We start from the raw sequence: 20712 nt of genomic DNA, 5'->3' as shown, positions 1-20712 counted from the left end.
AGGCGGTGCTTGTGGAGGCACTGCCATAGGTGTTAGGATGTCCCTTTTGGACAGCCTTTCCATATAGGCCTTTCTGATATGAAAAGGTGTCTGAAAGAGATTGTGGGGGCCCCTAGCAGGGCCCAGGTCCCCCTTAGACTTCTGCTGTGTGGTCACATTTAATACCCTGCCAAACATCTATGCACTGTATGCCAGGCACCACATGGTGCCTGGCTTATGGTGCATAGATGTTTAGAAACATACCCTTTACCATTGCAACTAATGCTGCAGTACTTTTCTGGGCTGCAACACAAGCTGCAATGGTAAAGACTCTGATCGCCATGATGGTGGTCACATCATAATATTGTTAGATGAACTACTGACTACTAGTCGGGTAGTTCCAATCCTGAAATGTCTGGCATCGTAATAAAGCCTTCAGTTTCTTTGAAAAACCCTTATGGGATGTACACAAATGACCCCTTGTTGAATTCAACATGTTGTTTAGTTTTCAGATATAGCTTTCTGGGATCACCCATGGATTTCAGATACATTTCCACCACAAACTGGATGTAGATTGATAGCACAAGAATTAGGAAAAATGTGCTTCCAGGAGAACCTTCTGGCAGGAATCTAGACTTGTGAGATCTCAGAAGGACTTTACACTTAGTAACTATTCTCCTGATGGGCACTGACAGCCTAAAGAGCATTGCCTATTGTCTTCTTTGAGAGGTAGGCAGCCATGTCTTGTGGTATCAGTATGGAGAAATGGGGACCTGTGAATTGCATTCTATATACACCGTGAGAGTAAGTGACCCGGAGCTGGTGAAAGACCTGTGTGAGCTAGATGCAAGAGTCATCTTGTTTTCTAATCCCAATCACTGGGAAACACCATCTAATTATAGTCCTAGATGCCACCTGACTGGTAGTATAGCTCTACCACATGTTCTTCTGCCGTAATACATACCAACAATAATGTAACCAATATTTCTCTAACTGCCCCCTGTTCCTAAAACCCTGTAGTATTCTGTCCCTGCTCAGACTGAGAGTTGGCAGCCTGTTAAAAAATTAGATAAATTCAGAGGGCTTTCTTTACAAACTTCCATCCGTAGTAGTGTAGCACTTTAAAACCTACTACAATAGGTACTCTAAAGTTTACATTTTGCCTACACTTGGATGTGTAGAATTCTCTGTCCCGATTGGGGAGTTTCTGCACATGTAAGTACAGATTGTAGTTGTAAATGTGGGTGGGTCACAAGGCAATGGGTGGGAAACAGGGGCAGACTTAGTAATAAGGATAGTGGGATTTGTGAGATATAAGAGGAGTTTAGGGAGGAGCAGAAAGGGATTTAGGGAGGGACGTCACCCACCGTCACAAGACTAGGGCAATTGCTTTACTTTGTGGGTGGAGACATATAGATTACACTTTTGTAGTATGTTTACACTCAGAGTTTGAAGTATTTGTGGATGGGTTGAGTCTGTTAGGAGAAAGAAACTAGAAGCAATATGTAAGACAGTCATAGGGAAAGGTTGTGAATGCGAGGTACAGTGAGGTAAATAGCAAAGCAACCCAAATGCATAAAATGAAAGGTAAAAAAACAAGTAAAAAGGAGACAGAAAAAGGAATGAAAGAGACAGAAAAGAGGGAAAGATTAATTTGAGATAGAGTAGAGAGTAGGAGGAAAAAGGAAAGGTATCTTGAAGGGAATTAATGTTGTCTGAGTAACTTTTTATGACAGCATCACTGCTCTGTAGATAAGTATGTTGTATAATCACATCAAGAACGATTAGGAATTGGGATGATTCAGTGTTGCTGTTGTTTCTCCTTGACAATAGAGCCAGCTCCATCTACTAGACACCTGAAAAGATCAATGACAGGCGACCTGTAGGAGGCTGTCTCTCTGTACAGTGTACTATAATGAGGTACGCTATGTAGAAAGACCAAGAATCCCCAAGAAAAGGTATTGTTGTCCATTCGATAGTTCTAATGCTCTTTTTTGTGGTAGTGTGGGAAAGTATTAAGGCTTATCCTGGGGTTGTGCTAAGCATTTGTTGTCACACACAGAGGCAAGAAGCAAGGCCCACAACCAAGAATAAATCTGAGACCAATGTTCTAAGAATAACACAGTCTTTATATCTTTTTAAGAAGAAAGACTTAAAATCAGAGATATACTTTGTGCAGGTTTAAGATACTTAAGTAAATATTTTGTAAACTGTGAACCTCGGTATAAAAGAGATGTAGTTTAAAGTATGCAGTACTTTCAGTGCCTTCACAATCAGCATTCGATTTGTCAAATATTTACCATTGCGGTTCGTGCAGAAGGTAATGATGTGGAGTCCTTTGTATGGAGTTCAGTGGATCAACACTGTTGTGGTTGCCAGAAGCAGATCACTGTATGTCTTTAGGAGCACCGCCAACCTGACGATCGCAGTCACAGTTACTGGGATGAAGGTGCAGGCTTGGTTGTTGGAATATAGCTAACACATTAACGTTGTGGTTGCTGGAAGGACAACTCCACCAAGGAGTTTCGGGTGGCCACGCAATCTGGAGTGGTTGGAGATCTTCATCAGCAGGATGAAGCTCTTTGGAGGCCCATGATTTAGGTACAGCTGGAGTTGATGTGCACCTGAAGCAGGAGTTTCTGAAGTCTTGGGTGTTGGAGGTCAGAGTTTACTAACAGCTGTCAAGCCACGGGTGAGTTGCAAAGCAGACCATCTCGGAGAAGTGTTGACCATGCCAAGGTTGCTGCTGTTGCCATTGAAGCCACCAGCAGGTGGGTGTGGGCACTCAGGAGCTGGGCTGTTTTCAGCATCTGTCGCTGTCATGAGATGATCTCTCAATGTGGTGGAAGCATGCTGCCATTCCTTTACAGTGATGAGTCATGTCGACACAAGTGCCGGTCCTCAATCACCTTGGTTCTTCACAAATGGTCACTGGGGACTAGAGCCTCTAGCCCAAAGGTAGGTTCATTGGCAACTGGTGAAGATTGGAAGTGCAAGGGGTTTCTTGGAGGTCTTGCAGTTCTCTGCAAGGACAGCCAGTCAAGGTGTTGAGTCTTGGTTGCAGCTGGCAGGGTTTTTATAGTTTCTTGCTGCCGCAGGGATACGTTCCTAGCCAGTCAGTGGTTTTCTTCCATCGTCTCCTTTTGATCCGTAGAATCTGAGGTCAGGTTCTCAAGGAGCCACCTACATATTAAAGTTTGGGACATTTTTAGGGGAGGCTAGGTAGTCGCAAGAGGACTGCTTACTGATAGAGTGCCTATGCCCTCTTTATACTCACCCACATGGGGGGTGGGCATACACTGACTCCTAATAGACTACTAGCCCCATCTTCAATATGGCAAATAGTCAAAAGTGGGGTCTACCTTGCCTTTCCTACCTGAGGGGTCGTACATGGGAAGGTAGATGCACCTCTTAATTTACCTAATTTCCCCACCAATCCTCCTGAAAAAAGATGCAGCAGGATTGGTGGGTCACAATTTCCTTCTAACAGCTGGGGCTAAGAAACAGGGTTCAAAGGTGGCAGGACCTTTGAAGCTCCTGTTTCTGCTATGGCAGATCCTGCAGGGGGGAAGATGTGACCACCTCTGCCCAGAGCAGGCATTGTCTCTGAATCCAGAGAGCTCTGGTTCTCTACCCAGGGCTCCACAAACATGCCTGGTAATGGCAGAATGGATTAAACTTGCCAGGAACCAGACCAGTGGTTAGTAGGTTTCAGGGGATCCTTGAGGAGGAGCCCCTGTGTGAATCTATCAATAAATTCCTCACTGGGATAAGGTAGGATTTATAAACAGGAAATGATTTGCAGCAAACATCCCTTGCTACAGTGGAGCCATCATGAGACTAGGAAACTTGTAGGGACCAGTATCCAGCTCATGCGCTTGTCATGGCTTTCCTGTGCACTACAATGCTCCAGTATGGATTCGACATTGTTGATGTGTCCGTGCGTAAGACATACTGCTCGAGATATAGTGCACCCTGCCTTAGAGATATTAAGGCCTTCAAGATAGGTGACTCACTTATACCTCAAGCAGTGTGGGAGGAATGGCACAAAGGGTGACTTGCCATGTCAACTCTTCAGTTAGCCCTGCACCTGGACATGCAGCCTGCAATGGCAGTGTCACCTTGTCTGAGTGAGCAGTCCCTAGATGACCTTCTTCTGGCCTCAGGCCCTAGGTACCAGGGGTATCATTTACTAGGGACGTACAGGGGAGACAGAAGCTGTGTCAATCAGGGTACATTTTTGGGGAAAGAGATCAAGGCTTGTGCCCTGGCAGGACCTCAGTGCATGTACAGTTTGAAGTCACATGAACATCAGCCAAAATGAGGGGACTACTCTTGAAATGGAGGCACTTTCCTATAGGACCCAAAATCCATCCATCCTCACCGAAGATCGTAGATGAAAAGTACGCAAGGAAATGACACCTTTCATACTTTCCCACCACCCAGACACTGCAGCTACATCTCAAATGAGAGGCTGTAGAGTCTTGCCTCTAAGGCAGATCTGAGGAGTTATGTGGTCAAAGCAAAGCTGAAGAGGGGTAATGGTGAACTCAAATGTCCGAAGAGTTACCACCGGCGGCAGATCATTCTTAAACCTCGCCGCTAAGTAGTGGAACACCCTACCCATCAGCCTATGGCAGACCAAAGACCTCCTAACCTTCAGGAGACTCCTCAAGACATGGCTCTTCGAACAGTAGCAGCATTCCCCCCCTAGAGCCTTGAGACCCTTACAGGTATGTAGTGCGTTATACAAATGCTGTGATTGATTGATTGACATGTCCTGAGTAGACCACAATATATAACATATTATTATTAATGATGATTAAAATGGGCATGTCCATTTATCCTTAGTATTTGATAAGGAACTTACATGTAACATTATCAATTTCTATTTATTCAAGTATGAATGTTTTTCTAAACAGGTGGTGTTAAAGGAGACTCCCTGATTGGACTTTCCTATGGTCCTTACATCTATTACACTCTCCCAGCCTGTGATTATTTCAATGAGATCACCTTTGCTTGCTCAGACGACAACTCCATCCAGGAAATACAGAAATGGCTGAAGAACGAACCTGATGCCTTGAACTGGAGTCATGTAATAAAGAAGATTTGTGAGCTTCAGGGCAGTGGGTAAGGATGCAACTTTCTATTAAACCTTTCCTGCTTTCTTTTCCTCTTCAGACTCTCATCGTATCTCCCCTTAATAAAAATGTGAGGATTATAAAGTGAAATAAACATGCCAAGGGATAGCTTAAGAATTGGAATGTGCTGATGTCACTGCTCGGATAGAGGTTTGAAAGAAGGAAGAAGAATACCTGGTCTTCCATGAAACCCAGACTCTACTACTCATAATTTTATGTTCTGGCAGTTGCTGCCAGGACATGGAATCTGGCTGTAAGAGATAAAATAAAGCTACTTAAGGATGCCTGGCCTGTGGCTTCATCTCGTTAATGGCAACAAGTGGACACCAGTGATTTCAGATGTCTCCAGAGGTCCATTCTGATGTGTTCCATGTTGAGGAATGACAAATTGAACATTTTGTGTGAGCAAGTCAACAAGTTTTCCAGTGGCTATTTTCCATTTCAAGTTGTATGATCTAGATGGTCATTTAGTCAGTCTTATCACTCTGTTGTTATTGTAGTAGTTAATGCAACAACAGTGGAATGCAAATCCATGCGTTCCACATTGTGAATACTAATGTCATCCGGCGAGGTAGCACAGAGTAGACAGGCCCATTTAAGAATGAATGGCCACTTTATAAGGATAGGTTGCAGCTAAACTTTATGAACAATATTGTAAAATCAAACAAAACCACCTCACTAATACAATGAGTCAATCTAGCTCCCCCATCTTTAAACCTACTCTCTGATGTGTACACACTCGCAACCAAAGATCCCAGCATTGAACCCATTCTCCCTTTCATTCCATTTACCGTCCTTTCACACCTGACTCCAGCATCCCTCTGCTAGCATCTTTCTGCCAAGGACCCACTGGCAGGTCCCCACCTTTCCAGATTAGTGTGTGAGCCTCCCTCTTGACTTCCACACAGAAAAACCCGACACAAGTGTTTTTACTGTCCCCTGCTCCCAGAAGTCCATATTCTTTGCTGCTCAAAAGGCTATTACTTTCCTTTCTTTTTAAAATAATCTGTTTGACTGCCACCTAACAGCCAACAATTACTCCCTACCATTTTACAACCTGCTTTTTTGCCAGTTGATTGCATATCTCTAGTAAATAAAATTAATTCCCTAAAAAGAATAAAAGGACCTCATCATGGCGGAACAAGGCAAAAACCTCTTTTGTGATATCTCCATGCTCCAAGACACCTATGCATCTATTTTGATAAAAACAATGCATCTCCCCATTAACCATTGTACCTTGTATCTCAATTGCAATCTACTTCAACACCCCAACCCACACCCTACCCACCCCACCAGAGATGCCCAAAACGCAAAGAACAGGACCAGGACCATACCATTATCACCAGATCTGCTTTCATCAACTTAATCAAACCCAGGTGAATAATCAACACAATTGGAAAGGTTCTCACTCTCACCAACTCAGCTTGCCATGAGAGTGATTGGCCCGATTTAACAGATGAATGCCCCACGATTCATATAGAGAAGAATGCCATAATTGGTCTAGCAGCACAACCTGAAACAAAAAGGGAATGACATATCAATTAGTGCTTCACTGAATACTCTCTTTGTGCCTTATATATCGCAGACAACAGTCTGAAGAGCATCTCCCCAATCGCATATCCTCTTTCAGAAAGAAGCTCAATTTCTTAGCTTCTGATGCAGTCTCTAATTTATTGAAGTGCATAACAAATTATTCTGCCTTTTCAGCCTCTTGAGCCAATATTTTCCCCAACTGCCTATTTGAAATCTTCCAAGGCCCCTATTAGGCATGACTGACCCTCTATTGTATGCAACACAACACAGGCACCTCCCCCCATCTAATTCATCCTTGGTTTGCACTAGGTTAAAAACAATTCCATTCCACTTCACTTGTTTCTATCTCATTTTCCCTGCTAACACCCAAAACCTCAGAAAATCTAAAAGCTCCAGAAAACAAACATAACATACACAATTTGTATCAGCAAAACTTCAAAACTACTGACACATATTGCTAATAAACACTGTACCACAACAGTACCTTGGGTATCAAACTAGTTTCTCTTTGCCTACACCTTCTCCTCTGCTTGTTACCTCCTACCTTTTTCCTGCATGGGTTCATAACTCCAAACAAATTTGCTGTAAAAGGCAATACATGACAATTTGTCCCCGATTGCAGCTGCTGACCACCACTTCTCAATGTTAGACATAGTGATAAGGATAACATCCTCTCTTCAACATTCTTGTCATCTAAGCTTCATTTCACAGCACCACAGCATAGAAACTCATTCCAAGTTTGTCTGTGCGCTGACCTGGTATTCTGTGCAAGCTAATTTTCTACCAGGCCTAGGATCCTTAGTATACCAACTCCTACATTTCTACTGGTACAATATTCTTCATTGAATCTAATCCAGGTGCTAAACCACAAACTCTCTGCCACTGTGATCAAAACAATGCACATGCAATGTTAATTATTTACACATGGCATATTTTGTAGCTGTAAATACAATGTTATTTTTATTTTTTTATATCCTCATTTGCCTTCTCACCACCCAGCACTCAACGATACCACCCTTGGGCTGTTTAGCTCATATATTGACTCTGCTATAGAGGAGGGGCATTGTGCCACGCTACTTAGAGTCCGAACCCTCCTCCGGACATCGCCCCCTAAGTTATTGGATGGAGGGGCTTCCTCTAAGACGTAACCACCCTTTCCTCAGGTCTTCACCTAACCAGGGAAGACTAAAAGCCAACCGAGATAAGAGAAAGCTTAATCATAGGACTTGCATCAAGAATTTACACCATCCCCTTCACCCAAAACATAACAAAAAGGGAGTCCGAAATCGATATCTTTTTTTACGCTGATCCGAAATATCTAACTTAGCAATGGCTCTCATAAATCTTATCCAGTCCAGTTCTGTTGGAGACACCACAGAGACCCACAGTTTACAAATCTCTCTCCGGGCCAGCAGTATAGCATAAAACAAAAGTTTAGCATTGTCATCTGTGCCCTTACCTTGCAGATCCAATCTCCCCGTCATGACAAGTTCAGGGCTTACCTTGATCTGCAGGCCAAGAGCTGTTGACAGACTCGTACTTACAGCCTCCCAGAATTCTTTTATCGGCGGGCAATACACGAACATAAGCAGATCATCCTCATTTGGACTCTTGCATTTAGGGCACACCACCATACCACCAGAGTTGAATTTTGAAAGTCTTCTAGGAGACCAATATACCCTGTGAATCGTAAACAGAAGGTTCCTCCTTAAATTTGCGGGTTTAACTATTTTATATAGCATAGACATTTTTACTTGCCATTGGTCTTCTGTAGCAATCCCCGGCAAGCACTCTCCCCACAGGGTCTCAGGCAGCGTAAATGGACCTTCCTCCATCTCCAGTATCAGCCAATACCACAACGCAACTTCTTTTTTAAACTCTATTTCAGACATCAGCTTCTCTTCGTAATCATTGTGGAGACCAATTAAGTTTTCCTTTCCCGTTGCCCAGCTGTGTATCTGCAAGTACTTAAACATGGAGAATCTCCGACCCCATTCCTGTTCGCAAAAACCCCATGCAATCAGCTTGCCCTCCAGAAAAAAATCTTTCCACCACTGAGGCCCGCCCACTCTCAATGCTTTTGCCACGGCATCCTTAGTAAGCATGGGCGTAACATCCTTTCCGTTCGTGGAATTTGCGGGTTTTCTGCAATTTTGCAGTCCGCGAATCTTGCGAAATTGCAGAAAAATCCGCAAAATCGCGTGCGGACGGATTTCAAAAAACTGAAGTACATGAAGCACCTACAGGGTTAGAGCAGGTGCCCAAGTTGAAACTAATTTCTTTGTAACCCTTTACAAAATGGTTACAAAGAAATTAACTTCAACGTGGGCACCTGCTGTAACCCTGTAAGAGCTTCCTGAGCGGCGCCTCCAGAGTTGTTGCCTACTTGTAACTATTCTCTGACCCTGCTCTGACCCTCGGCGCAGGATCAGAGAATAGTTACAAGTATGGCACAATGCTCCAGGCTGTCACAAAAATTAAATCACAACAGGAAGCACTTACAGATAAGGAAGCAGGTGCCGGACTTGAAGCTCAAATTCAGTAACACATTAACCAGCCCCCGGTTGAGGCTGGGCAGGTGTGCTTTCTCCCCATGTTTACAGTGGTGAACCAGAGGGTGGCAGTGATGAACCAGAGTGTGACAATGATGAACCAGAGGGTGGCAGTGGTGAACCAGAGGGTGGCAGTGATGAACCAGAGGGTGGCAGTGGTGAACCAGAGGGTGACAGTGATGAACTAGAGGTTGGCAGTGGTGAACCAGAGGGTGAAAGTGATGAACCAGAGGGTGGCAGTGGTAAACCAGAGGGTGGCAGTGATGAACCAGAGGGTGGCAGTGGTGAACCAGAGGGTGACAGTGATGAACCAGAGGGTGGCAGTGGTGAACCAGAGGGTGGCAGTGATAAACCAGAGGGAGCAGTGATGAACCAGAGGGTGACAGTGATGAACCAGAGGGTGACAGTGATGAACCAGAGGGTGGCAGTGGTGAACCAGAGGGTGGCAGTGATGAACCAGAGGGTAGCAGTGGTGAACTGGAGGGTGGCAGTGATGAACCAGAGTGTGGCCGTGATGAACCAGAGGATGGCGCTGCTAAACTGCCTGGGAGCCCTGTGGGTGTGAGCCCCCGTGCTACTGACCTGCCCCAGAGCCCTCTCAGTGTGAAAATCATTCGTGCTCAATTGCCTGGGAGCCCTCTGGGTTGTGCTAAGTGCTCCCCTGCCCCCAGTACATATATACCCTTACTGCACAGCACCATTATGCTCTTGCACCATGAAGTCTGGTGCCTGGATGCTCCTGATCCGTGTAGGTGGTACCACCGTCTGTTGCAGTCAAAATGTATAGTCATAACTTGCTACACAGCACCAATAAACACGTGTCCTCCCTGGCACCGGTATGCGCATCTCCCAGGCGTGGAGCACCCGCATGCCAATGTCCAGCAGCAGCATCTGCATGCGCCTGAACCCACTGAGCAGGATCAGAATGGCTTTGTACCAACACGCACAGCAGAGCTACCTTGGACATCTGAAGGATTCTGGGGTCCTGTGCCAAACGTATTTTTGCATCCATGAGTTTCCCGAGCGCCATCCCCGTGTAGCACCTGAGACCAGGAGGCTGCTTTCTCCTCATCTGCTGCTCTGCTCGGTCTCTGACCCTTTATAAAGAAGATGCATGTGAACTCGCATAGAAGCCCCTCCCATTTGGCCCTGTCCACCACACACTAGCGGTATGAAACATCTTCCCACCCGTCCCCACTATAATGGCCAACTCACTTAAGGGACCTGGGCACCTTTTGGCACGCTGGCAAAGTTACAGGCACGCGTGGTCACATATTTGTGCAAATGGCACAAAAATCTGCGAGTTCGCGGGAAAATTAGCGAACTCGTAGATTTTTTTGCCATTTTGCACGAATTCGCGGACCACGAATTCGCAAATTTCACCCATAATTAATCCTTAGACCAGAGAGGGGATCGTGGTGTGTCCCAAATCAGGGCCATAAAACTATAATAAGGAATTTTTAGTACCCACCTAATTCTAAACCAGACCTCCGCTAGGTCTCTTGAAGTATTATAAATAAATCCGTGCTCCTTAAAATTAGCCACTCTAAGCAGCACTGCCAGCAGTTTCCCAATAATTGAACTACCCGGAGTACCCAACAACATTCAACAGTTTTTCAGCAAAAAAGCCCACGAATAAATCTGAAAGTCCGGAGCCGCTAGCCCTCCCTTCAGAAGTTTTCTCCTAATCTTCTTCCACGAAAGACGGGACCCTCTTGAAGCCCATATAAACAAGCCTATCTCACTCTGAAGTCTTGCAAACCAGTCTTTCACAAATAATAACAGCAGTGAATCAAACAAAAAAATGTATTTTTGGTAAAATCATCATCTTCACCAGATTCACACGCCTGAACAGTGATAATGGCAGATGTGCCCAGCCTCGGAGAGCAGCAGTAATCTCCTTCTTCACTTTAAGAAAGTTGACTTTAGTAAGCTGCTGTATGTTGTGTGTTATCCTCACCCTTAAATATCGTATCCCCAATTTACAAGCTACACCCTCAGGATTTAGGTTCCAAGACATAACCTCCATCTTATCCTCGTTCATAAGATAACCTGATACGGCCCCAAACTCCTTAGTTAATTCAAATAGACAGTCCATTGACTTGGGGGTTAAAATAATTATATCTTAGACCAACCCTCAAATTCAAACGGGGCAATGCTCTCTGCTGCTCTAATCATACAAGCTAAGGGCTCAATGTAAAGGTCAAATAAAAGAGGAGAGAGGGGGCACCCTGGTCTAGTCCCTCTAATAATTGGCACTGGCTGGGTTAGTATTCCATTAACTAACACCCAGGACGTAGGAGAATGATATAGTGATGCAAGGGCAGTACTAAAGTTTGAGCCCAGCTTAAGGTGCTTTATGAAGGCCTGTAGATACACCCAGTTCACCCAATCAAATGCCTTGGCGGCATCCAATGCGATAACCTCCAAGGGAAGATCATAAGCAGAAGCCACATCTATTCTTCCAATACGGGAGAAAGTTAGTTCCTTCAAATATCTGCCCTTAATAAAACCTTTTTGATCTTCATGAACTAACTGGAAAATAACTTTGCTCAACCTATCAGCCATGATCTTTGCAAAAAGCTTATAGTCGCAGTTCAATAATGATATTGGCCTATATGAATCTATATACTTTGGCGACTTCCCAGGCTTAGGTATTAATATAGTATTCGCCTTATTCCATGAGGGAGGCAGAAAAGCCTTACCCAGAAAAACCTCATTGAATAACTGGGTTACAAAAGGCGCTAGGATGTCTGTCAGTGCCTTGTAAACTTCGGCTGGAAGCCCGTCGGGCCCTGGTGCTTTCCCCCTATTTATCTGTTTAATCACGCCTTCCACTTCTGCCTGCGATATTTCCTGATTCAATATCTCCTGGAGGTCATCAGACAGCGGCTTTACCACCTCGAACCACTGCTCTACTGCCTAGGGTTCAGGTCTAAGATCATCCTTATAGACTTCCACAAAATACCTGTGAAAGGCTTCCTATATGCCCTTACTATCCGTAACCATCAGACCTGACTCCCCCTCCCTCACTTCCTTTATCAAACTGCGTACTCCATCCTTCAGCGCCTTCCCGGCTAGCAGTTTACTACTCCCCTCCCCATACTCAAAATGCGCAAGTTGACTGGCATCCTATTTCTCCTTGACCCACCAAACCTGCTTTTAACTCCGCCAACTCATGCAAAGTCTTCGCCTCAACCTCAGGGCCACTCGAGCTTACAACATCCGCCTCCCGCTGATGAATTTTCTTTTCCAGCTCAGCGACTCTGTTAAAATATACTCACCTCTTTTTAGCTCCCAAAGCACCTAGCCTACCTCGCAGAAAAGCCTTGCATGTATCCCAGACAATCTCATTCCTTGCTGACCCCATATTTTTATCCAGGAAAACTTCAATCTCCTTACGCAGACTAACTAAAGCTTCCTGATTGTAGAGGACCGTGCGATCCAACCTCCAGATTGAACCTGATAAACCGTTCTCCATTTTTAATGACAAGGTGATAGCTGAGTGATCCGAGAGATGTACCCCTACATGGGTTACCTGTGCCACACAATCGATCAATCTAGAATCAATCAGAAACTAGTCTATCCGAGATTTATGACAATACTTCTTGTTGTCTTGTTGTAATAAGTATAACCTGGTAGCTGGCCAAACCTCTGCCTCCAAATATCACACAATCCTGACTGAACCATCATCACCTTCACTCTATTTGACATTTTAGAGTTCACCAAAGCCCTGCTTTTTTCTGATCGATCTAACTTATGATCCAGCACTGTGTTAAAATCACCTGCCATAATTGTTTTTCCAGGGAAGCTTAAAGCTTCCCTGGCCAGCTCATCTGAAGGCCCAACATAATCTTGATTCGGACCATAATATCCAATAATAGTATAGATTTGACCTGTTATCCTTAAACTCACAATCAGCCATCTACCTCTATCCGCTACTGAGCAATTTACCCCTTGTCTGATTAAAACCGCAGCTCCTTTTGTGACCGCCAGTTGGGGAGTATAAAATGCATGAGCCACCCAGCACTGAGTCGAAAAAAGTTCCTTACTCTCCGCCCCTGTTAAATGGGTCTCCTGCAGAATTATAATTTGAGCTGAAGAGTCCCTCAAATATTTCAAAATTAAATCCCTCCTCGGTTTTACACACAAGCTATTTACATTCCATGATAGGAATGTCAACTCCTTTAAACTACCCCTACTCATAGCAGACCCCGTAACCAACCTTGTGCAACCTAGCGGAAAGAAAGCTTCTGAGGATGTTTTCACATTTTATCCCCTTACCCTCACCCCACACGTCCCTGCCCCCTACCCTTATACCCCACCCCAACCCACCCCCCACCCTGGAAAACCCAACCAAGTTACCTATGGCCCTACCTAGGCCCTTTGGGTACCTGCAGCGGACAGTGAACGCTACCTTTTAACTAAAGTGTAAAAAAATGAAAAAGTGCTCCTGCGCGGCATACATTCTGCCAGTTTAACACAACATTAACCAGATCTACTACAGACTCTCCATCTTACACTGCTCCAAAAATCTGACCACATCCTCCACAAACCGTAAAGAATGCATCTTATTTTTCCACATGACTTTTAAAAAAGCCGGGAATTTCAGTTGCACAGTTGTTCCCAAACTCCTCAAAGGCTCGATCCGCTTACCTAGCTCCCACTGCCTATTAGCAGTTACAGATGACAAGTCCGACCTTACCTCCAATATCACTCCATCTGCCATAATAGCATTCGTTTTGACAGCAGCAGCCAAGATTTTCACCTTCAAGTTATATGTCAAAAAATGTATCAAGATTTTCCTAGGTTTTGAACGGTTGGGGTTCAAGCTGAAGGGATCACTGTGTATCCTCTGAATATCCACTAAGATCTGATCCTCCGTTTCTTCTAACTGCAACTGAGTTTTCAATAGCTGTACAACAATTTTTTTAATGTCAGATCCTTCCTTGCCCTCAGGCAACTTCAAGAGTTTCAAGTTATTTCTTTGTTCATTTTCCAGTCTTTACAATCTTTCCTCATGCTCCCTTTCCTTAAACCTGATATTCTCTAGCTCCAACACTTTCTCCCGAATATCCTTGACCTCAGCCTCCAACGCTACCATACGGGAGCTTAACTCATCGAATGTGGTCTCCAATAAGCTACAAGCAGCTCTGATCCCTTCCTGATTTAGGTTGGAAACCTCGAAACCCTTGTGCATATCTATATTTAACTTCTTTAAGAGAGCAACAACCGGAAGATCAGAATCTCTTTGCTCTGGGGCACCCCACAACACTTTCTCATTAGACTCGCTTGCAATATTAGGCTTATCCTCTTCCTCCCCTACAAAAACCTGAGCAAGTGGTGTGCCACAGTCCCTAAGAGCCCCACAGAAGGTGGGGTGGTTTCATCTAAGGACAAAGTCAAATGCTCTATGGTCCCCTCTGTGTATCCCTCCAAATCCCAATGCATCATGGCGCCTTGGTCCTCCCCCTCCATATTCGTGGCCAGGACCTGATACCGGTTAGGACTCGAATGTTTTGACCATCCCAACAAATCAGTGTTAACAGACGCCCACCATGAAGCCTGGACCCCCCCCCCCCCCTCTAAATGAGGTTCTACCTGAACTGTTTGATTGAGATTGAATGTTTCCAGTAAATACAATGTTATGGACGGGGAAATCAAGTATAAATGTTGCAACAGCTTCAAAAGCTTCTTGTCTCTGACCATTTACAATATACTATCTCGTTCACTAAGCCATTACCCCACAGAACGAGGGATTCCACAAGGGGAGAGAAATCCTAAAAATGCATTGCTCCTGCCCACTTCCATCTACTTCTGAGGCCGCCTCTTAGAGCACCAAAGTCATTCAGAAAAAAGGCCAACTTATCTACACCCCCACATCCGGACTTATTGGACTAGCCAATGCAAATCCAAATCCAACAACCGCATCATCATAAAATTGAAATTCCGCAGAAAGAACAACCAAGATTAAGATCTGCTCTTACTGCAGCAGAAATCCTGATCCTATAATAAGGTAGTTTAACTCCTGAGTTCAAAAAGGCTAATTTCAGTGAAAATGATTTACCTGCTCTTATCACTCTGCATGCAAAGTTCAAATGCCCCAGCAAATTTTGTACCTGTTGCAGTGCCAACTTTAGGGCATTGGTTGCTTCCTATAGCAACACAATCATCTCTTGTATCTTAGCCTGCAGCAATCTGGCTCTCAAATCAAGTGTATCCAGCTCTGTTATAAGGTCTCTATGAATTTAGTAGGAATGTGAATTAAGTCAACAAACCTTCAAAATATAGAGACTTATATCCCAAGGGATTTGTGGGGACAGATCAAACATTTTGTTTGTCACTTTTGCATGAACAAGGTTTCACAAAGAAAAGATATGAGAATACATTTTCAAATGTTTATTGAAAAACTTTTAATCCTTGTCAATAAAACCTGATCTGTGATTATTAAACAAATAAAACACTTCACTGTTATATGGGTTATTAGAATGATAAAAGCACAAAAATTCACTTATGTTAATTGTACCAAATGTTATTTCTCTCTATCACTAATACCTCCATAATAGCGAGAGCATTGTGTGAGTACCCTTCTGCCAGACCTGTTGAAATGATCTAATCCAATACCTTTGTATAATGAGTCAGGAAGCCAGCTTCAGTGCTTTAATTTAACCCCTTCGATGCTGGTGACAAAGCCAGCTCGTCATGGGCGTTACCTGCGCTGCGCAGCTGACGAGCTGGCTTTGTCACGTAACACGCGATTTTCAAATTCTCAGCGCGCAGCAGGAAAACACGCTAGCGCGCATGCGGTTAATGTATGCACCCCACCTGAGTGTGCAGGTCTGCACACTTCCCTTGCATGGTTAACTTCCTTCTCAAGATGAAGGTGCAGAACTGCATCTCAGGCACAGCTCAGAGAAGCTTTCATGATAAGTCTGGCATAAGTGCCTCTCACTGAATTCAGCATGGATACTGTGTACGTAATACAACATCAGCCGTATTGTACTGTGCTAAAGTTGAGGAACAATGCCTTTAGTTAGAGAGAAGGAGTTGTCTCCTATGAGCAAAAAAATACAACGAGGCATTGTAATCTGTGTGATTCTGAAACTTATTGTACAGACTACAGGGTAACAATGTCTACCTAGACTAAATGCTTACGTAGCACTTCCTCGTAGTAAAAATCCTTGTGTTTTATGTAAACACTTTAACAACATGAGCAGATGTCAATAGTCATCTAAAATGCTGAATTAAAAAATATGCAAATTACTAAAAAATTAAGAGATCAATCAAATGAAAAACAACAAGCCAATTAAAAAGTCTAGGTGGCATCTGAATAAAAGGACAACGTCTCTGAAATGTCCACCATATCCAGTTTGAGAGTGTTGTTGGGGCCCTGGAAGGAACCTGCAACACAGATAACACAACAAAAGAGGCCTGAAAAGCAAGATCCAAGGGAGAAAGAGAGCCATCACCAGCCCATTCAGCAGGAGCCAAAGGCAACAGCACCTGGAGAGCAGCCTCATAAGAGTATCCAAAAGTAGAAGGAGCATCTGGCATTGGTGAATGCCGCCTATAGTAGGCATCTTATAGCAAAGGGAGCAGCATCACATGGCAGCACAGCTAATGCAACCGCATAGGATGCACAAGCAGATTTATATCTGGAGACTGCTACAATTGTGTAGCAAGGCACAACAGAGTTCTCATTCAAAAGAGCAACACAGTCAGTGAAATACAGGCTGCACTCTCCAAAATTGAACGGGCCGGAAAGAGTAAGACACGTTCTTATTTAGTTCTGATAACAAATACTCTCCAAAACACTGTATCAAGGGTTCAATACACATAAGGATGTGTGGCAGTTATATTACCATTAGCCCTTGTTGAGGGACATCCTTTGTGGAGCAACAAAAATAGAACCGAAATAGCAACCAGAAGGAATAACACAATCGGAATGCCACCAAAACCACTTCAAAACAGCCAATGTATAAAAGATGGGATAACTCCAAGCACACCCTGAAACATAAAAACAAATCCAGACCCAATCACTTTGAAAAAGTGTGCCACTCCAGTAGTGTTCGGAGCATTGAAAATATGATGTAAGATCTCATACAAAATGCTGTGGCAATGGAGTTCATAAAAGTGATTGCACCTCAGATGAAGAGCATGCTGCTTGGAGATCAAAGGTTTCTCAGGTAGATGTAAGAGCTGCATGTTTTTGAAAAATAAGACTTTTAGTCTGCTTAATCCGTCAAAGTTAATTTGAGCAACAGGAACCTTCGACAACAAAGCAACTCCCCCTGTAGAATGTATGGGAGGATAGAAGATATTCATGCAGCAAGTCACGACCTTTGAAAACATTACTACATAAGGGACTCTTGATTTATCCCACAGCAACTCTAGTCATTTAAAATTAAGTAGCTCCTATTAAAAAGCAACAACAAATGAGACCTATAGATGGTGCAGGAGCTCTCATCAAATAACACTGAAGATTAGCCATGGGCACATTAGGAGTTCCATGAAGTGCTATTGCCTTACAGACCCAAAGTACTTCCAGACTCACTCTGGTGCATGCATCTGTGTCAACAAGGAAGAAACCACGCCTTGTGTAAAAAATGTGCATCTATCTCTTCATATCTGCCTATTTGGGAATGCCTAAGACAAGACGTAAAATGAAACGTTGAAATAGGAAGAGACATGAAAACATGAATGAGCCAGATTGCAGATGGGGCTTCAGCTACAGAAAAGTCTACTTTTCTTAACATTCAATATTAAGCATCGTGTAGGTTGCTTCTTTCTTAGCTATTATTTTTAGCATGTGTGCCAAATTATACGACAAAAACAATTCAGTTGCATTCAAATAATTCCATGACACTTTATTTGATTCGTCCAACTTAATTGCAAACTCAATCTTAACTGACCATGGCCATGTTGAAGCATGGACATGTAATTTTGTAAGATCTCAAATGCAGATGAAACAACATTATTCCCTGAATAAATATGAGTTGATGGAGTAGTCATGAGGGGTGGGCGGAATTTGCGTAGTCACGCTATGCAAAGTTCAGCGAAATGGTAAAAATCCCCGCGATCTACGCAGAATTCTGCGTGCACACGGAATTGCTTGTTCTGCCCGTTCGCAATGTGTTTTTCCTGTTCGCGGGATACTGTTTGTGTGCTTGGGGGGAAATTTCTCCCAAACTTACTGATGCGGTCGCGCCCATCTTGTTTCACTTGTCCCGCCCGCTCACGATGCGTGTTTCCTGTTCGCGAATGCAGATCTCCGATGGCGCATCCGAATGACATGTTTGCACACTCTCACATGATCATGCGGCCAGACGCAAGCGGATAGGAAAACTCGTCAGTGAAGGCAGCAATTCCGGTAAGACGCTTCCATGCGCATGAACACACATTTTGAAAGTGCAAACAAAGAACAAATTCGGCCACACCACGGATCACAGATTTTTGGTGAATTCTGCATTCTCCGCCAAATGCAAAATTGCCAAAATTCTGCAAATTCCACGAGCGGAGCGAAATTTACCTCCCAGGCCTAGTAGTCATACCATTATTGAGAACAGTCAAAGCATTTTCCAAGTTATGCTTATCAATTCAACTGTTCAGCAGCTACTGGATATGACATTTTCCAAATTTCAACATAGGTGGCATATATAAAATATTTAAAACGAGGAGATCTGGGGCCCAACAAAACATCCTGTAAATCCATATTATCTGAAAGGACAGGTAAGTGGTTTTTAACTTCTGACAAAGTGGAATGTTCTAACCATTACTGGCAAACATTTTCCACACTATAGGTTGTAACCACCCCCATATGTTGTGACTGAATATACCAGATGTTTTGCCTTCTTACCTTAAACTCAATGGAAGAGTTAAATAAAACTAGCATATTCCTATTGCAACCAACTGGCCATAGTAACTAACCATCAAAACCAGAAGTAGAGAATTATACATTCCAATCTGCATCATTTAAATAAGCTGAATGTCTTAGAAATTAATGAACTGTTGCCAGTTATCAAATTTTGCTACAGTGGGAATGCTTGGTGTATTTAAATGTTTAGAATTGCCCATGCCACGACTTGTAGTCTATGGCATTGATGTGTTAAAAAATATAATTTGGCGCATGATCAGACAAGAAATAAATGAAGCATCAGTGGCCTGGACCTGCAAGTGTCATATCTACAATGCAGTTTTTAGCTCAATATTGTCCTTCCAATACTCATAACTCTTTAGGGCTAGCTGTTAAATAAATGAATGAGCAGAAATCAATTTCATTTATGTGAGCATCTTTTTCTTCAGAAGGCATATAAAAATTTGAAAACTGTTTTGTAGGGACACAACCATAAAAATAACAACACTTCTTTAAATATGTTTTAAAATTACCCACATGTGCATAATTAAAAATAGCACATGGTGTATTAGCGCTGTGTAAATAGTGATGTGCATAATGATGGCAACAAAACATTTTACCATAATTTGAAGAAGTGTGTATGTGTATGTGTGTGTCTTGTAAAGCGCACTGCTGCCTGAGGCGTTGTGGCGCTGTAAACCGCTGGGGAACCCGTCCTGGCTATCCCTGTGAGATGGTCCCTACTGGGTATCTCCAAGGTGAAACCAGGCATCCCCGGCGAATGTGGAGGCCATTGTAGAAATGAGGCAAGCTAATGCCCAGAGTTGCTGAGTGTGATCCCGGGTTAGAGTAGGCACTGAGGTGAGAATTATCGAGTCCGCTGACCCTGGTCCACGACCCTGCCACGTCGGGAATTGAACCCTGGTCCTGGGCCGTTTTCTGCTTCCGGGTCTGCCGCCTCTAACCAGTGAGCCACACTACTCCACCAAGTCAAATACAAATTATCATTCTCACGAACTATGTATCATTTTAATTCAGATAGCATGTTAACAACAGTTATACCATCCTATTCATCAGAAATTGAACCTGGGGTAATAATGTCATGCATAGAAATGCAAACAAATACAGAATTTGCAATGTCTCTGTAGGATCAAAGTGTTATTGAGGACTTTATTCCAAACAATAACATCAGGTTCAGGAAATAAAGAAATGATCACTAGGGACAAGTCTCTTCTGACCTTATGTGTTGAAGAATAGGAATCAAGCACCTCAGTTACTAGTTGTGGAGGAGTATGATCAGGTAGATAGTGTCCATTCAATAGTAAAAAGCAAACTGTAACAAATCCAATCCAGAGGAAGAGAAAAAATAATAAAGCAAAATCCAAAAGTAAGAGCAAGGATGAATCATGTGAGGTTGTTTCCCATAAAAGAACAGTGCACACACACACCATGCAAGACGGTATGCAAAGAGTCTGAAGAAAAATCATCAGTATTGACAAACTAACCAGAGACAGTCTGTGTATAAATAGGCACTACTTCGGGTAAGGCAGAGCAGGTAGGTACCACCAAAGGCGGTTGATAGGTATATACCTTTATTGTAATGAGCATCCGTCAAAAAAGGCAATCTCAAATTAGAAACACATGCTGCTTTCAT

The 20712-nt window shown here is 43.4% G+C and overlaps 1 protein-coding gene across 1 annotated transcript in view; it reads left to right on the top strand.

The window, feature by feature from the left end:
* Positions 1–20712, top strand: part of LOC147718303 (nicotinamide N-methyltransferase-like) — a 77741-nt gene that overhangs the window by 8340 nt on the left and 48689 nt on the right. Inside the window, exon 2 of the mRNA XM_086918260.1 lies at positions 4902–5109. Coding sequence (XP_086774386.1) covers positions 4902–5109 — 208 coding nt within the window. The remainder of the gene's footprint in view (positions 1–4901; positions 5110–20712) is intronic.

Source organism: Lissotriton vulgaris, chromosome 4_1, assembly GCF_964263255.1.
Source record: "Lissotriton vulgaris chromosome 4_1, aLisVul1.2, whole genome shotgun sequence".
Classification (NCBI taxonomy): Eukaryota; Metazoa; Chordata; class Amphibia; order Caudata; family Salamandridae; genus Lissotriton; species Lissotriton vulgaris.
This window is presented reverse-complemented; position numbering and strand designations above follow the sequence as displayed.